A 15,525-nucleotide genomic window follows, 5' to 3' on the forward strand; every position below is an offset into this window, starting at 1 on the left:
AAGACCTAAAAACAGCATACTACAGGGACTAAGCCACATCAATGATTATAGTAGCACAATTCACAATAACTAGACTGTAGAGCCAACCTAGATGCCCTTCAATGGATGAATGGATAAAAATATGTGGCATATATACACAATGGAATATTACTCAACACTAAAAAAATAATAAGATCATGGCATTTGTAGGGAAAAGGATGGCATTAGAGCATATTATGCTAAGTGAATTTAGCCAGTCCCCAAAAAACAAATGCCAAATGTCTTCTCTGATATAAGGGGGGTGACTCAAAATGGGGAAGAGAGAAAAAGCATTGGAAGAAGATTACCTATACACAGGGAAGAGGTGTGGGAGGGAAAGGGAGGGAGAAAGGGAATTGCACGGATGGTGGAAGGAGAGCCTCATTGTTATACAAACCACATGTATGAAGATGTGAGGAAAAAAAAGGAATAGTGCTACCTTAGATTAAGAAGAGAGAAGTGATGGGAGGGGAGAGGAGAGGTTGGAAAGATAGGAAGGATAGTAGAATGGAATAGACATTATTATTATTGGTGTATATATGTGAATGCATGATCAATGTGAATCTACAACCTGTATACTCAGAAAAATGAGATATTGTATCTCATGTGGTTCAAATGTATGATATGTCAAGGTCATTGTACTGTCATGTGTAACTAACTGAAACAAAAATAAAAAACAAATTGTAGTGCAAAAAAAGTACATGTAAAATGGCATAAATTGACATAAACATACTTTATATTCAGAGGTAAAATTGTGCTTTATATATGTAATAAGGATTGTAGTGCATTCCACTGTTATTGTGCACTTAAAAATTATAAAATCAATAAAAAGTAGAAAAAACACAAAAATGCTAAATTTCTCTAGAAATTAGAAAATGCAAATTAACACTACATTGATATTCCATTCTTGATCCAGGCAAAATAGGAATTATTAAGAATACAAGTAACAATAAATGCTGGAGAGAATGTGAGAAAAAAGTTACACTCATACTTTGCTAGTGAGACTGCAAATTGGTGCAAGTACTCTGGAAAACAGTATGGAGATTCCTCTGAGAATGTGGAATGGAAACACCATTCAACCAGTTATCACCCCAGTTGAATCTTGATTTTATTTGTTGCAATTTAGAAGTCTTGTTGAGGAAATCAGTTCCTAAGTTGACATGATGGAGAGTTGGGCATATATATCTCCAAGGAACTTTAATCAATATACTACAGTGACACAGCCACATCAATGTCTACAGCAGCCCAATTCACAATAGTTAAGCTAAGGAAACAACCTAGGTGAGCTTCAACAGATGAAAGGTTAGAGAAAATGGGGTACATATACACAATGGAGTATTTCTTATCCATAAAGAAGAATGAAATTTATGGCACTTGCTGGTAAATGGATGGAACTTGAGACTATTATACTTAGTGAAATAAGCCAATACCAAAAAAACCAAAGGCCAAAAGTTCTCTCTGATCCTAAATAGAATCAGATGTAGCCCATGTATGTAAAAAATACACTCTACTGTCATACATATCTAAAAAAATAAAATAAAACATGGTGCTGAAAAAAAATTAAAAATAAGAACAGTGATAAAAAGCTTTAACCTAACACACACATTTAGTAATGGAAAGAGATGGCTAAAATTCAGTGGTCTGGACACACTAAAGCAAGACTAGAAATAAATGAAGAAACTCTTACAGAATTATGCGAGTTTGAGATCTTCATTTATGCAGGTTCTCAGCCTAGGTATCTCCCATATATTTGCAGACACCATATTATTGACAAGTATGGAGGAACCACCACAGAAAATGCATTTCAGATACTCTACTGCCTATATCACTATTTCACTAACATGACTCCACTCTCACAACACTGACAAAGAAAGTTGTTACTTAACAGTGCAAGCTATCACCATTCAGGAGTCACAGATAAGACATAGGAAACTACAACAGAGACACCATTTGGAAAATAATTCAATATCACACATTTAATCAATAGCATAAGACACATCATCCAGGGAAAACAGTTTCCTAAGCAGACACTCAAATAAATGTGGAAAAGATATATATCCCTGAAGATGTACAAATTTCAATATAGAAATATAAGAAAGATAAAAAGCAAAGTAGTATGACTGTTTTATAGTTAATTACCCTAGAAACTATTTCCAAAGATAATGCAATATAAAAAAATGCCAGAATAAAATTCAAAAAAAAATGTTAAAATAGTGAATTATTTCAAAGATGAAGCAAAGAAAAACTGAGTAGATTAAGGAAAACAATGCAGGGCATGAAAAAACAATTCAATACAGATTCTGAAAAAGAATCAATTAGAAATCTTGAAAATAAAGAGCTCAATACCTCAAATAAATATATCCAGTTAAAGTTAGACCCATAGACTAGATCAAGTGAAAGAAAAAATACCAGAGCTTGAAGTTGACGATGAAATATCACATTCAGACAATATCAACAACAATCAAAATTACAAAACCACTAGACACAATTCATAGACTACTTTTATGAATCACTGGTACACATAATGGAAAAGAGGTACAGGCTACAGGCAATGAAAGCTTTCTCAGTGAATAAAAGAAACTATTTCTTATATCTTGTGAAAGTTATGGACATCCAGATATAAGATTTTAGAATACCAAATGGACATGGCCCGGAAAGAACTTCTCCAAATCATAGTCTATAAAATTACCAAAGGTACACTGAAATCTATAATAAGGGCCAAAGCAATTATAAACATATCAGAAAAATATTAGATTTCTGAGTAGAAATTTTAAGGCCCAGGAAATGGTATATTTCAAACCCCAAATAAAAATGTTAAAAAAGAAACAAAGACAATAATTGTAAAATGGATGGAAAGGGTGGTCATCATGTTAAGGTGAAAAAATCAGAAACAAAACCCCAATTATCACATTCTCTCCCTAACATGTGGAATCTGGGAAGAAAATAAGAATGACTAGAAAATGATGAAGGGAACATTAAGGAAGAGGGAAGGTAACTGGGGATGAAAAAGGGAGTAGAGGGGGAAAATGGAAGTAAGGAAAGTGGTCAGGATTCAAGTATTGTATATGTGTGTATAGAAATATCACTGTGAAATTCACTAATGTAGGCACTCAATAGGAGCTGATATTAACAACTGACAAGAACACCTGGTTTTATAACAAGTCCAATCTGCTATCATGTGACCATATACGAAACAGAATATATAATTTAAAAATATTCTTACTTCTGCAAAGACATAAAATTTCAGGGTCAAAATTAATGTAAAATTTCTTCAGACAATATCATTTAGATGATAAATTTCTTATAGTTAATTATTAAGATATCCTGGATTCTATATGAGCAAGAAAGATATAAAAAATATGAATGGAATTTGAACATTTATTTTTTTTCCCACTCTTCTTTTGTGATCAAACATTCTTACTCTTATTTACACAGGGCATGAACACCAAGAGTAACTCATTTTTTTAAGTCTTACCTGGATTGAAATTTACTGATGTTCTAGATTGTGCTTTCATGTATTGAAGAATTAAATTCCTGTTTCTATATTTGAAAAAAGTAATAAAATTGGTATTTTAACACTCATATGAAAACACTGATCAAATATAATTCAATACTTTATAATGTTTTAGATCTAGTATCAGAACTTTTTCATATGCTCTCCTAATCTGTATGCCCTATAAACATTTTGTTAACTTGAAAATTATTTGTACAATGTTTGTTTTTTTCTGTTTTGTGAGATGGTATTTCATGATGATGGTCAGGCTGATCTTAAATACCTGGGCTCAAGCAATTGTCCTGCCTCAGGCTCTTAAGTAGCTGGGGTAAATGCATGTGTCACTGCACCCATAGCTTGAAGTTAAAGAAGAAAAGAGATGAAATGACCATTAATTGAGAACAGGACAGGTAAATATATTAACTAGTGTAGCTTGAACTCAGAAAATGCCCTGTCTCTGTAAAAAATAATTTTTTGTTCTTGCACAACTTCTTTCTCTTAGGCTTAAGGCCTTTTAAAAAATAAGGGTTGTATCACTTTAGTTCACCAGGTTGTTATGGAGATTTACTAAGATAATATTGAAACATGTTAAGCAAAATAGTAAAATAATGGCATACTTAACTACTTACAATCTCAGCTAGAACTAATGTGCATTTTTCATAGGTTCTAATATTCAAAAGTTAAAATTATTTTAAAAAATGCTTGAGTCCTAATTTTCATGATCAATTGGGCTCTTCTTTGTGCTTTATAACTCAAAGCAAATCAACAATTAATTTATAACTATTTATAAATATCTCCTTAAATTAGAGAATATAATCATCCCCTTCTGTGAGACTAATCAATAACAACAAAGGCAAGAAATTAACAAATGCCAAAAACTTGGACTACTACTATTTCTTCTCTACCTAGTTGAAAAGAATCAGCAGATAAGTGTAGCTACATTTCCATGTTGATCTCCAACTGACTTGGAACACAGAATTTTCTTTAACACAATGGATACTGAGGAGTCATGATGGGGCTTAGCTCTCTTAGATTCAATGAATCTGCTTAATCTATTCCTTTTGAGGCAGACCTTAATAAATGCTGAAAACTTTAGGCAGCGATTCCAACAGCTTGGAAATTTCCATTACTTGGGAAAACTACTAGAAGTGCCAATCTAAATTGGCACTCACCATGGAAAACAGTGATGTGGAACCCGCTGCAGTCAAAGGAAATCTACTTCAAGGGATGGAAGGATTTGGGGCACAGATCTGTTAGCCAAGATGACAGAAAACTCTGATCTCTTCCAGAGATTACTTGAAGCTTTACTTGAAGCTTTCTAATAGATTTGAATGATTTTAATTTTATGACAGAAAAGACAAAGTCCTAAAAGGATAATGCACCAGAAAGGGCAAGGCTAATATGGGGATTCCACATAAGGTTCCTAAAAGGGGGGACAGGGTCAGAGTGCTTAGTATTTGTTGGCCAAAGCTAGAGGCCAAGCTGTCAAAGCAGTGTGCTTCTGCTTGGAAACAACTGTTGAATAAAAAGCATAAGTGCATGAGAACTAAAAAGAGTGTTGAGTCTAAGTGTGGGTTACCATGAAGACTCAGGGATTGGATCAGTCAGGATATTTTGAAATAAAAGCTCTTCACTACCAGACTACAGGGCCAGGTCTGGCAGAAACACCACAGCAACAGAACTGACAGAGATAAAGGAACAATTTAAAAATCTATTTATTCCCCTCCATCTGACTACAGAATTATCTTCCTTGCACTTCAAGGATATCATTAGGTCCTTGATAAATTAAAGGGGGATGGTAGAATAGCTAACTTCAGCTAAACAGGGAATTTCAAGACTCAAATAGCAAATTATAAAATCATAGGTGTGATACTATCTGTCCCTTTGAGGAGGGGTTATGCTTGAAATGAATTGGATAATGCTGGAAACCCTAAGGATAAAGGTTTACAAAGTCCTAAGATATTAGCTAGTGGTATATCTCAGCGGTAGGAAAATTTCCCAGCATGCATGAGAAGAAAAAGAAAGGAGAGGGGAAGAGAGAGAAGAGAACAAACCTTGAAGGTGACTCATGCACACATCACTACTTATTTTTTTTAAATAACTAATCCATTTTAATTATGTATATATGACAGTAGAGTGCAATTTGATTCATTGGACACAACTGCAACAACTTTCATTTCTGATTTTACACGATGTACCATTGCATCATATATGCAGTCATACCTGTACCAAGGTAATAATGTCTATCTCACTGCACCATCTTTCTTGCCTCCATTACCCCTCCATCCTTCTCTTTGCCCAATCAAAGTATCATCACTGCTTCTTGGCTAGACTTTGAAGGGTTTCTGACTAATGAACTGTCCTAACTCACTACGGTTCCATACATAGTAATGCTATGAAATCTCACCTCATATATAAGATGCAACAGGTGTAACTATTGTGGATATACATCTAATGTTGATTAGTATTGTAATATAAATACTTACGCAGTATTTCCACTAGCAATGGCATAAGACAAGGCAGTCTCTCCACAATTATCTGAAGCAGACACATTAACACCACATTGAAGAAGCAGCTCAGCTATGTGTGTTGATTTATGTTCCACAGCCAACATGAGGGCTGTTCTAAAATAGGAGAGATAACTTCAAATTTAGGTATTTTAATAAGTTTATTTAAAAAGCCATTGTAATACTTTTTACCAATTTGACATCTAGCTTTACATACACTAACAGACATATACATCTTGGAAGATCAAATCTTTATCTTTCTAAATCATTTGTAAGTCTAAAAGGAAAATAAACACATAAAAAAATAAATCACGTGTCCCAAAAGGGGAGAGTTACAAACTTAAAATCCTTCAATGAACATTAATTATGATGAGGTCATTCATCTGGAGTTGGCAAAGATTTCAATGAATAAAGCTCCATTTCTTTCTTAGAGTGATGTAATATATTGTAACTCACAGTCAGCCAAAGGTCAAGGAGTAAAAAGGTATTTGCAGGTATAACATATTAACAGTAGCACTGGTGATAATAATAATAATTGTTGCTTCAGTCATTCACTCTGAGAAGCATTTGCCAGGCATTGAAATCAATGCTACATGTATAATCTTGCAACCAGATTTCAAGCATATGTTACACTCTTTTTCATTATAAATGTTCTTGTTAAGACTAATTAGACGTCACTTAGGAAAAATCTGAAATCAATATTCTACAAATTAAGTAATTTAAAGAAAATAGTCATATAAAGAAAAAAATAATTCTCAATGTCTATCTATACTCAACACAGCATTTGCAAAAGAAAACTATTCCAGGAGAAGATGAAATATTGCAGAAAATTTAAAAAGTTCAATACTGAATAAAAGCACAAACTAAAAGTCTATATTTTACAAAACTAACATGAAAACTCTAGCTAACACAAGATTATGTGATCAACAAAATCAAATAGTAATTATCAGACAATAATTATAAGGGCATGTGAATCATACTACATACTCTTATTTGTGTTGCTCAGTTTGAATAATTGCTCTTCTCCTTAATTTTAGTTTACGTTCATAAATTTCACTCTATTCCAATGATTATGTCATTCCCATTAATTTAATATTTTTAACTTGAGTGATTTTACTACAATATTAACCTTTTTCTAAAAAATATAAGGTACTATACCTTCCCTTATCATCAACTTCATGTATGTTTGCTTTATTCTTAATAAAAAATTCTACCATCATCTTTCTGTTTTTCTTTACGGCGAGTAGAAGTGGTGTTTGGCCACTCTGAAAAACAACAAATATAGTTTATTCACAAGATTACTACTTTTCAACTGAAGTTAACCTTACAAAATACTGTATGAACATAAGCATATAATAATAATGTAAATTAAGAGTAGCCACTCTCTTCTCTTCCCATTCTGCTGCCATACGTGCTGCTCTTTCATTTTGAGATGCCTCTCCTCTGACTAGAGTGGCCACATGAACTCCAGCATTTCTAAAACTGCTTCATACATTTACTGTTTCCATGGATCTTTGCCGCTGTCAAGCATTCATCCTGGCATCTTGGAGTTATGTAACATGAATCCTCCTCAACCAAGAGCATCGTTAGGACATAAACTGTATTTTATATCCCAATAGACCCATTCCCTAATACATATTAGTAAAGGATATAAGTATTATATTTCACTAACAAGCCAAATTCTCAACTCACTAGTAGGGTGTATAAATCATATTCTGAAGAACATCTACTTTTCCAGTAATACCAAGCCTCATAGAAAAGATTCCTTGTTTTACTGCTAGAGAAAATTTACACAACTGTGCATTGTATGTCCAGTAGTACAGAAATAGCTTTTCCATTGCTTAACACCTACTTGACACTGATTTTTTTATTGGAGATATTCACATGTGAACAATTGAAGTTACAGGAATATATTTCTGAGAGCTTTCCAGCAACATGGAAGTTTTCTCCATGTTATACAAGTCCACTTGATTCTTTTTTATTTATGAAATCAGAATCCCAGATTCCAATGGAAGGAATTTCTGCTTAAAATTGATAGAGTCTGAGTAAACTATGTTGCTTTTTCATAACTGTTCCTGTGTCTTCTCTTATTATAAGTTGAAAGATATTTATCTTACATGTCAGAAAATTCAATACAAAAATATATTATTTTTATGCAATTGGAGAAAATTTTTCCAACTAATCCACTGAGAGGGGATTAACAAAGAGAAATAATCAACTCAAAAAAAATTAACACAGAGCTGGGATTATGGCTCAGCGGTAGAGCACTCACCTAGCACATGTGAGGCCCTGGGTTTGATCCTCAGCAGCACATAAAATAAATAAAATCAATGTATTGTGTCCAATAAGAATTAAAATATAAATATTTTTAAAAACTCCAAACAAACAACAAAAAAAACACCCAGTCAATAACTGAGCAAAAGAACTAAACAGAAATTTCTCAAAAGAAACACAAATGTCCCAACTATATATAAAAAAGTCTTCTACATCTCTAGCAATTATGTTAATGCAAATAAAAACTACACTAAGACTTTATCTTACTCCAGCCACAATGGTAATTATCAAGAACACAAACAGTAATATATACTGGTAAGAATGTGGGGCTGGGGATGTGGCTCAAGCGGTAGCGCGCTCGCCAGGCATGCGTGTGGCCCGGGTTCGATCCTCAGGACCACATACAAAGATGTTGTGTCTGCTGAAAACGAAAATAATAATAATAATAAATATTAATATTCTCTCTCTCTCTCTCTCTCTCTCTCTCTCTCTCTCTTTCTCTCTCTCTCTCTCTCCCCCTGGTCAAAAAAAAGAATGTGGGGGTAAGGCACACATTTACACTGTTGGTGGGACTACATACTAGTACAACCACCCTGGAAAACAGTTTGAAAATTCCCCAAAATCTAAGAAGGGAACCACAACATGAAACAGCTATCCCATGACTCAGTATTTTCCCCAAATTAGTAAAACAAAATTTTACGTGTAACTGTATATTAATACAGTCACATGTGTTTACAGTAGCACAATTCACAACAGGTAAATTATGAAATTAACCCAAGTACTTGTGAATGGATGAAAGGATTAAGAAATTCTGGTGCACATACATACAATGGAGTATTACTCAGCCATAAAAATACATTATGTCATTTGTTGGTAAATGAGTTGGTATCCAAGAATATCATGCTAAGTGAAATAAGTCAAATAAGAAACTCAAAGGTAAAATGTTTCATATGTGGAAGCTGGAGTTAATTAAAGAAAAAGAAATGAAGAACAGAATATCAAAAGATGTAAAGAAGATCATTAGTGTAGAAAAAGAAGATTGAGAGGCACAGAGATAATGAAAAAGGGAAGGCAATGAAGAAGGAAATCTTTAAAATTCATGTTATATGCATATATAAATATACCACAGGTAATTGCACCCTTATGTATAAGTAAAAAGAATCAACCAAATAAATAGGTGAAAGGAGGTCCAGGAGAATAGGAGGGGGAGAATGGAGGAGGAGGGGTAGACAGATGGAAAAGAGGGAATCAATGACTCAACTGGAATTCCATAATTCCATGCATGTAAGATTTGGGGGGAATGAATTCAACTACTATGTAAAACTATAAACTCTAATAAAAATAACATTGAAAATGTATTCTCACTTGTAATGACAATCCTGGTAACATAATGCTTGGATATTTTCCAAAATTCTTTTTATTCTCATCCACTTTAATTGCTACTTAAAGTTACTTATAATTTTAGGCAAAATTTAATTCAGAAATTTTGTGTATCATCAAGATTTATGCTGATCTACACAGATTACTTGTAGTATCATGAAAGGCACTAAACATTTGCATTTTTAAGGAACAAAGCTGAAGACTAATACATAGTACAGCTGGCAAAATCCATGAGTTACTACTTCTAGCAATAATTTATCCATTCTAGCAATGAGTGACCCAATCAACCTTTCAAAAATTCCAGTGGGAACATGATTTTTATAGTATATATAGAGAACACTATTTAACTTCGAAATTCTAAATTCAAACAATTAATCCCATTTGAAAGAGACTCATAATATATTATGTAGTCCATATTCTTGTATATCAGTAGAAAACACCATGAAATCTTTATCACACTATATTAAAAAAGAGGAGTTGTAACCTCATTTATAGAGGCAAAGTAGGTGATTGGAGTAAGTGCTGCAGTTGCCAGAAGCAAACTGAAGAACATGTGTGCCCAGCATGTGGGAGGCAAACCCTGCACACCACACCACACAGTACTATGGCTCAAGGGGACCGCATCAGGTTCCTTCACAGAAGCTTGAAGTTCAGATTTCTGCATGAGTCTCTTGAATTCTAAGTGTGGATTCAACTTATGGAGGCAAACTAAATACACACATGAGCTACAAAAGAAGGAGGAAGAATACGAGAAGAACTTCCAACATTTGCTAGTATTTTAATAAAAAGAAAATTTGCTTATAATCAGTACTTTTAACATGCATTACTGTTAATTTTAAGAAAAATTTTAAATATTTTGAAAATAATAGTGATTGATGTATATACCATGTTTTTGGCTTCAATATCTGCGTTGGATGAAAGCAGTTTTGTTGCTATTAATGTGTTCCTATAAAAGATAACATAGTGGAGCGAAGTTTCACCCTTGTTGTTGTGAACATTTGGATTGGCACCATGTTCTAGAAGAATAATTGCACATTCCTCTTCCTCATATTGTAGGGCCTGTTGGTTTTAACCAAGAAATAGATTGTAAATTTTGGAAATCCAAGAAAAATATTTCACGTTTTACTCATTAGTTATAACTAAATGGCATTAACCAATTTTTTTTCTAAGCATTTCATCAAATTCATTTCCTGCAAAACCACTGGTATATCTACCTTCATCAATGGTGTGTTGCCATCACTGTCACACAAATCGACATTACATTTCCTCTTCACTAGAAGAGCCACCACTGCTGGATTGCCATAGGCACAGGCATAATGTAGAGGGGTTCTGTGCAAGTAAGAAGCTTTATTAGGAATTCATAAGGTACCTTTTGAAATATACAACTATTTATGCAATTATAAACATTAAGTAGCTCATAATTCCTCTATTTTCTTATGAAGATGGTACAATATTTAGTAGCTGTCATTACTTATTTTATTAATGAATGATCAGCCTATGCCACTGACATTTTCTTCTTATTTCTTGTTTCTGATACTGCTGGAGATTGCACCCTGGGTTACTCAACTAATGAGTCATATCCTAAGCACATTTTTATTATATAAACAATTTTGATGCAGGGTCTCACTAAATTGCCCACTGTGGTCTTAAACTTCCAATGCTCTTGCCTCAGCATCCTAAGTCACTGGAATCATGGGTATGTGCGACTGTGCCTGGTTCCATTGATTTTACTTATTTTTGTTTGCTTTGTTTTCATATTGCTGGGGATAGAACCCAGGCCTGAAGCATTCTAGGTAAGGAAGGGCTCTACCACAGAACCACATCCCCAGAGCAGAGCAGCCCACATGCCTAGAAAGAAGATGGACTTGAGATTTAGCTCATCTTCAGTATGAATTCTACTTTAGACTCTGTGATGTACTAGTTATCCCACAGTCTTACTCTCCCTCAATTTCCTAAAAAAGTAAGGAATAAAATGAGTATCTCCCTGAATACTACCAGGATGTTTAATGGAGAATCTATGTAAAACATCTGAAGATTTTGTGGCACCAGCAACAGCTCCATAATTGGTAGCTATTGTAATCAATATTATTGCTTTTTATCAACTAAGAGTATTTCAATTAATAAGTTAGTAGTATTGTAGTGATTTTTAAAAATATATTTTAAAAACTATGTATTTCAATGAGTCTAAGATGATTTTTTTTCTTATCATTTTAACAACACTGACAATGGAATCCCACTAATAATTCGGGCTGCATTACAACTACAATTGGCAGCATTTAATTTTTTCTTCATAAACAAAATAAAGAACCATCATAATTCATGGTGCCTTACCTTAAGTGAAATGTGAGACAAACCATAGATTTATGGCAGTTCTCATGACATGGATGGCATTAAAATTCAGTTTTAAAAGTATGATAGGTAAAGTAGGCTGAATAATAACAGTAAAAGGCCAAACCGAAAGCAAACAATGCCAAAGGAAAAAGAACCCAAATGAATTAATATGGTTAAATTAATTCAGTATTTATATATATATATATATATATATATATATATATATATATATATATATGGGATTTATATATGAATCAGGTGTTTTCAATGTTCAGTATTTAATACTGTCTTAATTTTTCACAAGGGACGTTTACAATTTCTTACCTCCATGAATGCATGATTGAAAAGGAGGAAGAACTGTTTCATTTGAAATTGAGTCCTATCACGTCAGTTTTAATTAACTGGTCACACCTAGAAAGTTTTTATGTAAGAGTTCTCTGAGATAGTACAATATGTCAAATACAAAATAAGTAGCTGTGCAGTTCTTGCACATTAAAAACGTATTCATTTTATGAGTACAAATGAATAGAATTAAAGAATAATTCTTTAATGCTTTACTTTATAAAAGTTTCACTTAAAAATACTAAAGTTGAGAAGTTTAGTATTTTTATGTGAAACTTTTATAAAGTAAAGCAATATTTTTTCAGGAGTAATAATCTTTTATACTTGCTCTCTTCTATTCTCTCGAAAACAAAATTATTAACCTATAACTGCATATGTAAAATAAAATATATATATATAAGAAATGTATGTATAGTAATATCTACAATAGATGAAATGCACTATAGGACATCTATATAGAAATGTACTAGAAGAAAACATAAATGCTTTCTTCATTTTGGCAAAGGCATTCTAAGAAATAATGAATTTGAAAGAAGACTTCTTTTTTTCTTACCTCTCTTTTTAAAATTTATTATGTTGATGATGATGACAATGTTATTGTTGTTGTTTTGCTGGAGATTGCCCCCTTACCCTTTGCTTTGACATGCAAGAAGTGCTCTAACATTGAGCTACATTTCCAACCTTGGAATTCTAATTTAATCAGATAAAATACTCTAATTTTACAGATGCTCAAGTGACAGTGACATATGAACATAGAAAAAATATTTATGTCCTTGGCAATAGAAGGAATTTAAGTCTAACAAATGAAATAAATTTCGCAGCTACAGTATTTTGAAGCTGAAGAGTAGTGGTATTGGGCTGTTGATTATGGCTTGAGCTGTTTATTGCTCCTCAAATAGATGATTTAATGATAACTGCTGTGCCGCATTTAAAACTGTGCATGCCACTACCTACCAATTCCATTTTACTCTCCCTTCCAGATATTTGAGTATTCTTTTTATCCTGTTCCAGTCACTTATCTTTTGGCCATTGGCAAACAAGTAATTTGTGAAAGTTAATAATGTATTTTGATACACAGAATGGCAAGTCTTTGTTCATTGCAAACATTTTGTTAGTGTCATCATGACCCTAAATGACTGCGTGTGGAACTAAAAAATGTACAGATATTTTTATTTGTTTTTTGTGTAATTGATAACCACAGAGAGAGCTCACATTTGGGGTCAATGAGTATTCTAATGCACAAACCACAAGCAGGGCCTACCTTTGATACTCTTAGTCCCTTCAGAACAGAGTAGGGCAAGCTACAGTAGGGCAGCAGCAGGCAGCACTGTACAGACTAGGCACCCTTTGTGTGCTACTCCCTTGGCCCTGGTGACTGAGAGCTTGCACGGCCTGGATGCTCTCAACCAATGCTCTACTCTTCATGCTTGTATAGATACACAGTAATGGATAACTACAGGAAAGGGTACTGGAACAGTGGAATCAGCAATTTTGGAATTTTGTGCGAGAAGCTTTTGGCAGATGCTTTTTTACTTTAGTCTAAAGTGATAACAAAATTGAAAAAGCATGTTGTGTTTGGTGTTCTGGAAAGTGTGAAAGCTGCCAGTGAACTCTAGTGTCCTCTGTGGAAAGGTAGCTAAAGGTAGTTAACTTCACTAACTGAAGTTAATGAAGTATTTGCAGAAAATTCAGGGCTTGTCAACACTGTTGTTATGAAAATGGTTGGATGATCAAGATGACACCAAGTTATCCTAAGAATTTCATAAATTAGTGAGTGAAGCATGTGAGAAATAAGTAAAATCTTATTTTTAGAGGTGGAAGACACACCCCTAAATATACTAGTGTGAAGGAATTTTAAAATATAAAAAAGAAGAAAGAACATGGAGCCATCTTCCCAATTCAGAGTTCTTGTGAGGCTCTTGGGACACAACAGGTAATAGATTACATCTGAAAATTTTTCAATGCTTTTGAAAATGTGTACATTAAAAGCTGTTGTGTTTATTTTTTTTTAAATCAGTGACCTTACAGGGAAATTTTAAGTGTCTGGGAAACCAGTTATAAATTTGGTTTTGTTTAGCTGCCCATTAGAAGTTCTGGGTACTGAACTCCCAAGGTGTGCAGGTCCTGGATATTGAGGACTCCACAGGATATTAAAGTCAAATATTCTGGTGAAAGGAGAACTGGTATCCTTTCTGCTCTGCTCCCATTGGCACAGCCTGGATGGTACCGGCTTCAATTCCATCAGCCCATTGGTCCCTTACCCCTCAGTCCCTGGCCTCCCAGACCCTATTACCTATTTTTATGATCGGTGCCATCAACAGGACATCCACGTCCCAGATAACGCTTAATTCTTCCCAGTTCACAATTTTTGGCAGCCTGGTGGATCTTCCCAAGAGGGTTATATCCGAAAAACTTGATTCCCAGGCTTATATAAACAAACTTTCTCCAGGCTCTATCCATCCTAAAGACAATTAGGTAACAACCTCTGTTAAGTGGCCTACCAAAGCAGGTCTGCCATTACCTATCTGCCAACCAACTGGCAAAATAGTCGTTGCCAGGTGACACTGATAAACACAAATGCACATTCCAGAATCTGCATGGCCCTAGGTGATTGGCTCCTGGAAGCTCCGCCCCCTGTACTGTGATCAGCGCCTGGCTATTCTGTACAGACCCCACCAAGAACCAGGTGGGACTCCTCTGAGACCCCCCCAAGACCCATACAGTGAGTGAGATGACCCACCAGAATCAGGGGGGCCTCAATGGCGGGCAGGTGAGAACCCCCCACACCCAGACCTGGGTGGGCAGGACTCATCCTCTCTGCCATTGCACAGCTGCCTATGTCCACAGCAGGAAACAAATACTGCACTCTTCCTATTACTTTATTCAGTAAATGGCAGAAAAGGAGATCCCTGACTTAAGATGTCCATTAAAAAAATCTGGAAAAATTCAGGAATGCATTTAATTTAAAGCAACAGATTAGAAGAAAACAACAGAATAACTGCGCCAAAAGCAATTTTAGTGTCACTCTGCTGCATCATCCACTCCCTGACATAGCTCTGCTCAACACAAAGAGGGAGTAAACAGCCCACCAGTTCCACTCAAAAGCAAAAGGAGAATAGTGTAACAACCATCACCCTAGGCTTTCCAGTGTAGTACCAAAATGTTCTGATTTGATTTCTC

At 34.4% G+C, this 15,525-nt stretch overlaps 1 protein-coding gene across 1 annotated transcript; it reads right to left on the bottom strand.

Moving 5' to 3' along the window:
* Positions 1-3,040: 3,040 nt before the first annotated feature.
* On the bottom strand, positions 3,041-14,779 carry LOC308631939 (uncharacterized protein). The gene is made up of 6 exons (XM_081263487.1): positions 14,639-14,779; positions 10,887-11,001; positions 10,558-10,731; positions 7,177-7,283; positions 5,998-6,135; positions 3,041-3,558 (listed from the first exon to the last, which is right to left on the bottom strand). Exons 2-6 carry the CDS (start codon positions 10,890-10,892, stop codon positions 3,483-3,485), a joined length of 501 nt encoding a protein of 166 aa, XP_081119613.1. The 5' UTR covers positions 10,893-11,001; positions 14,639-14,779; the 3' UTR covers positions 3,041-3,482.
* Between the last annotated feature and the right edge of the window lie 746 nt (positions 14,780-15,525).

Source organism: Spermophilus citellus (genome assembly GCF_964194105.1).
Source record: "Spermophilus citellus genome assembly, chromosome: 12".
In the NCBI taxonomy this organism is placed as follows: domain Eukaryota; kingdom Metazoa; phylum Chordata; class Mammalia; order Rodentia; family Sciuridae; genus Spermophilus; species Spermophilus citellus.

Coding starts and splice junctions, on each gene's coding strand:
- LOC308631939 (XM_081263487.1), bottom strand. Junction 7,284..10,557: donor ATATTGAAGCCAAAAACATG/GTATATACATCA, acceptor GTTGTTTTTCAG/AGTGGCCAAACACCACTTCT. Junction 3,559..5,997: donor ATTGCTAGTGGAAATACTGC/GTAAGTATTTAT, acceptor TTTCAAATATAG/AAACAGGAATTTAATTCTTC.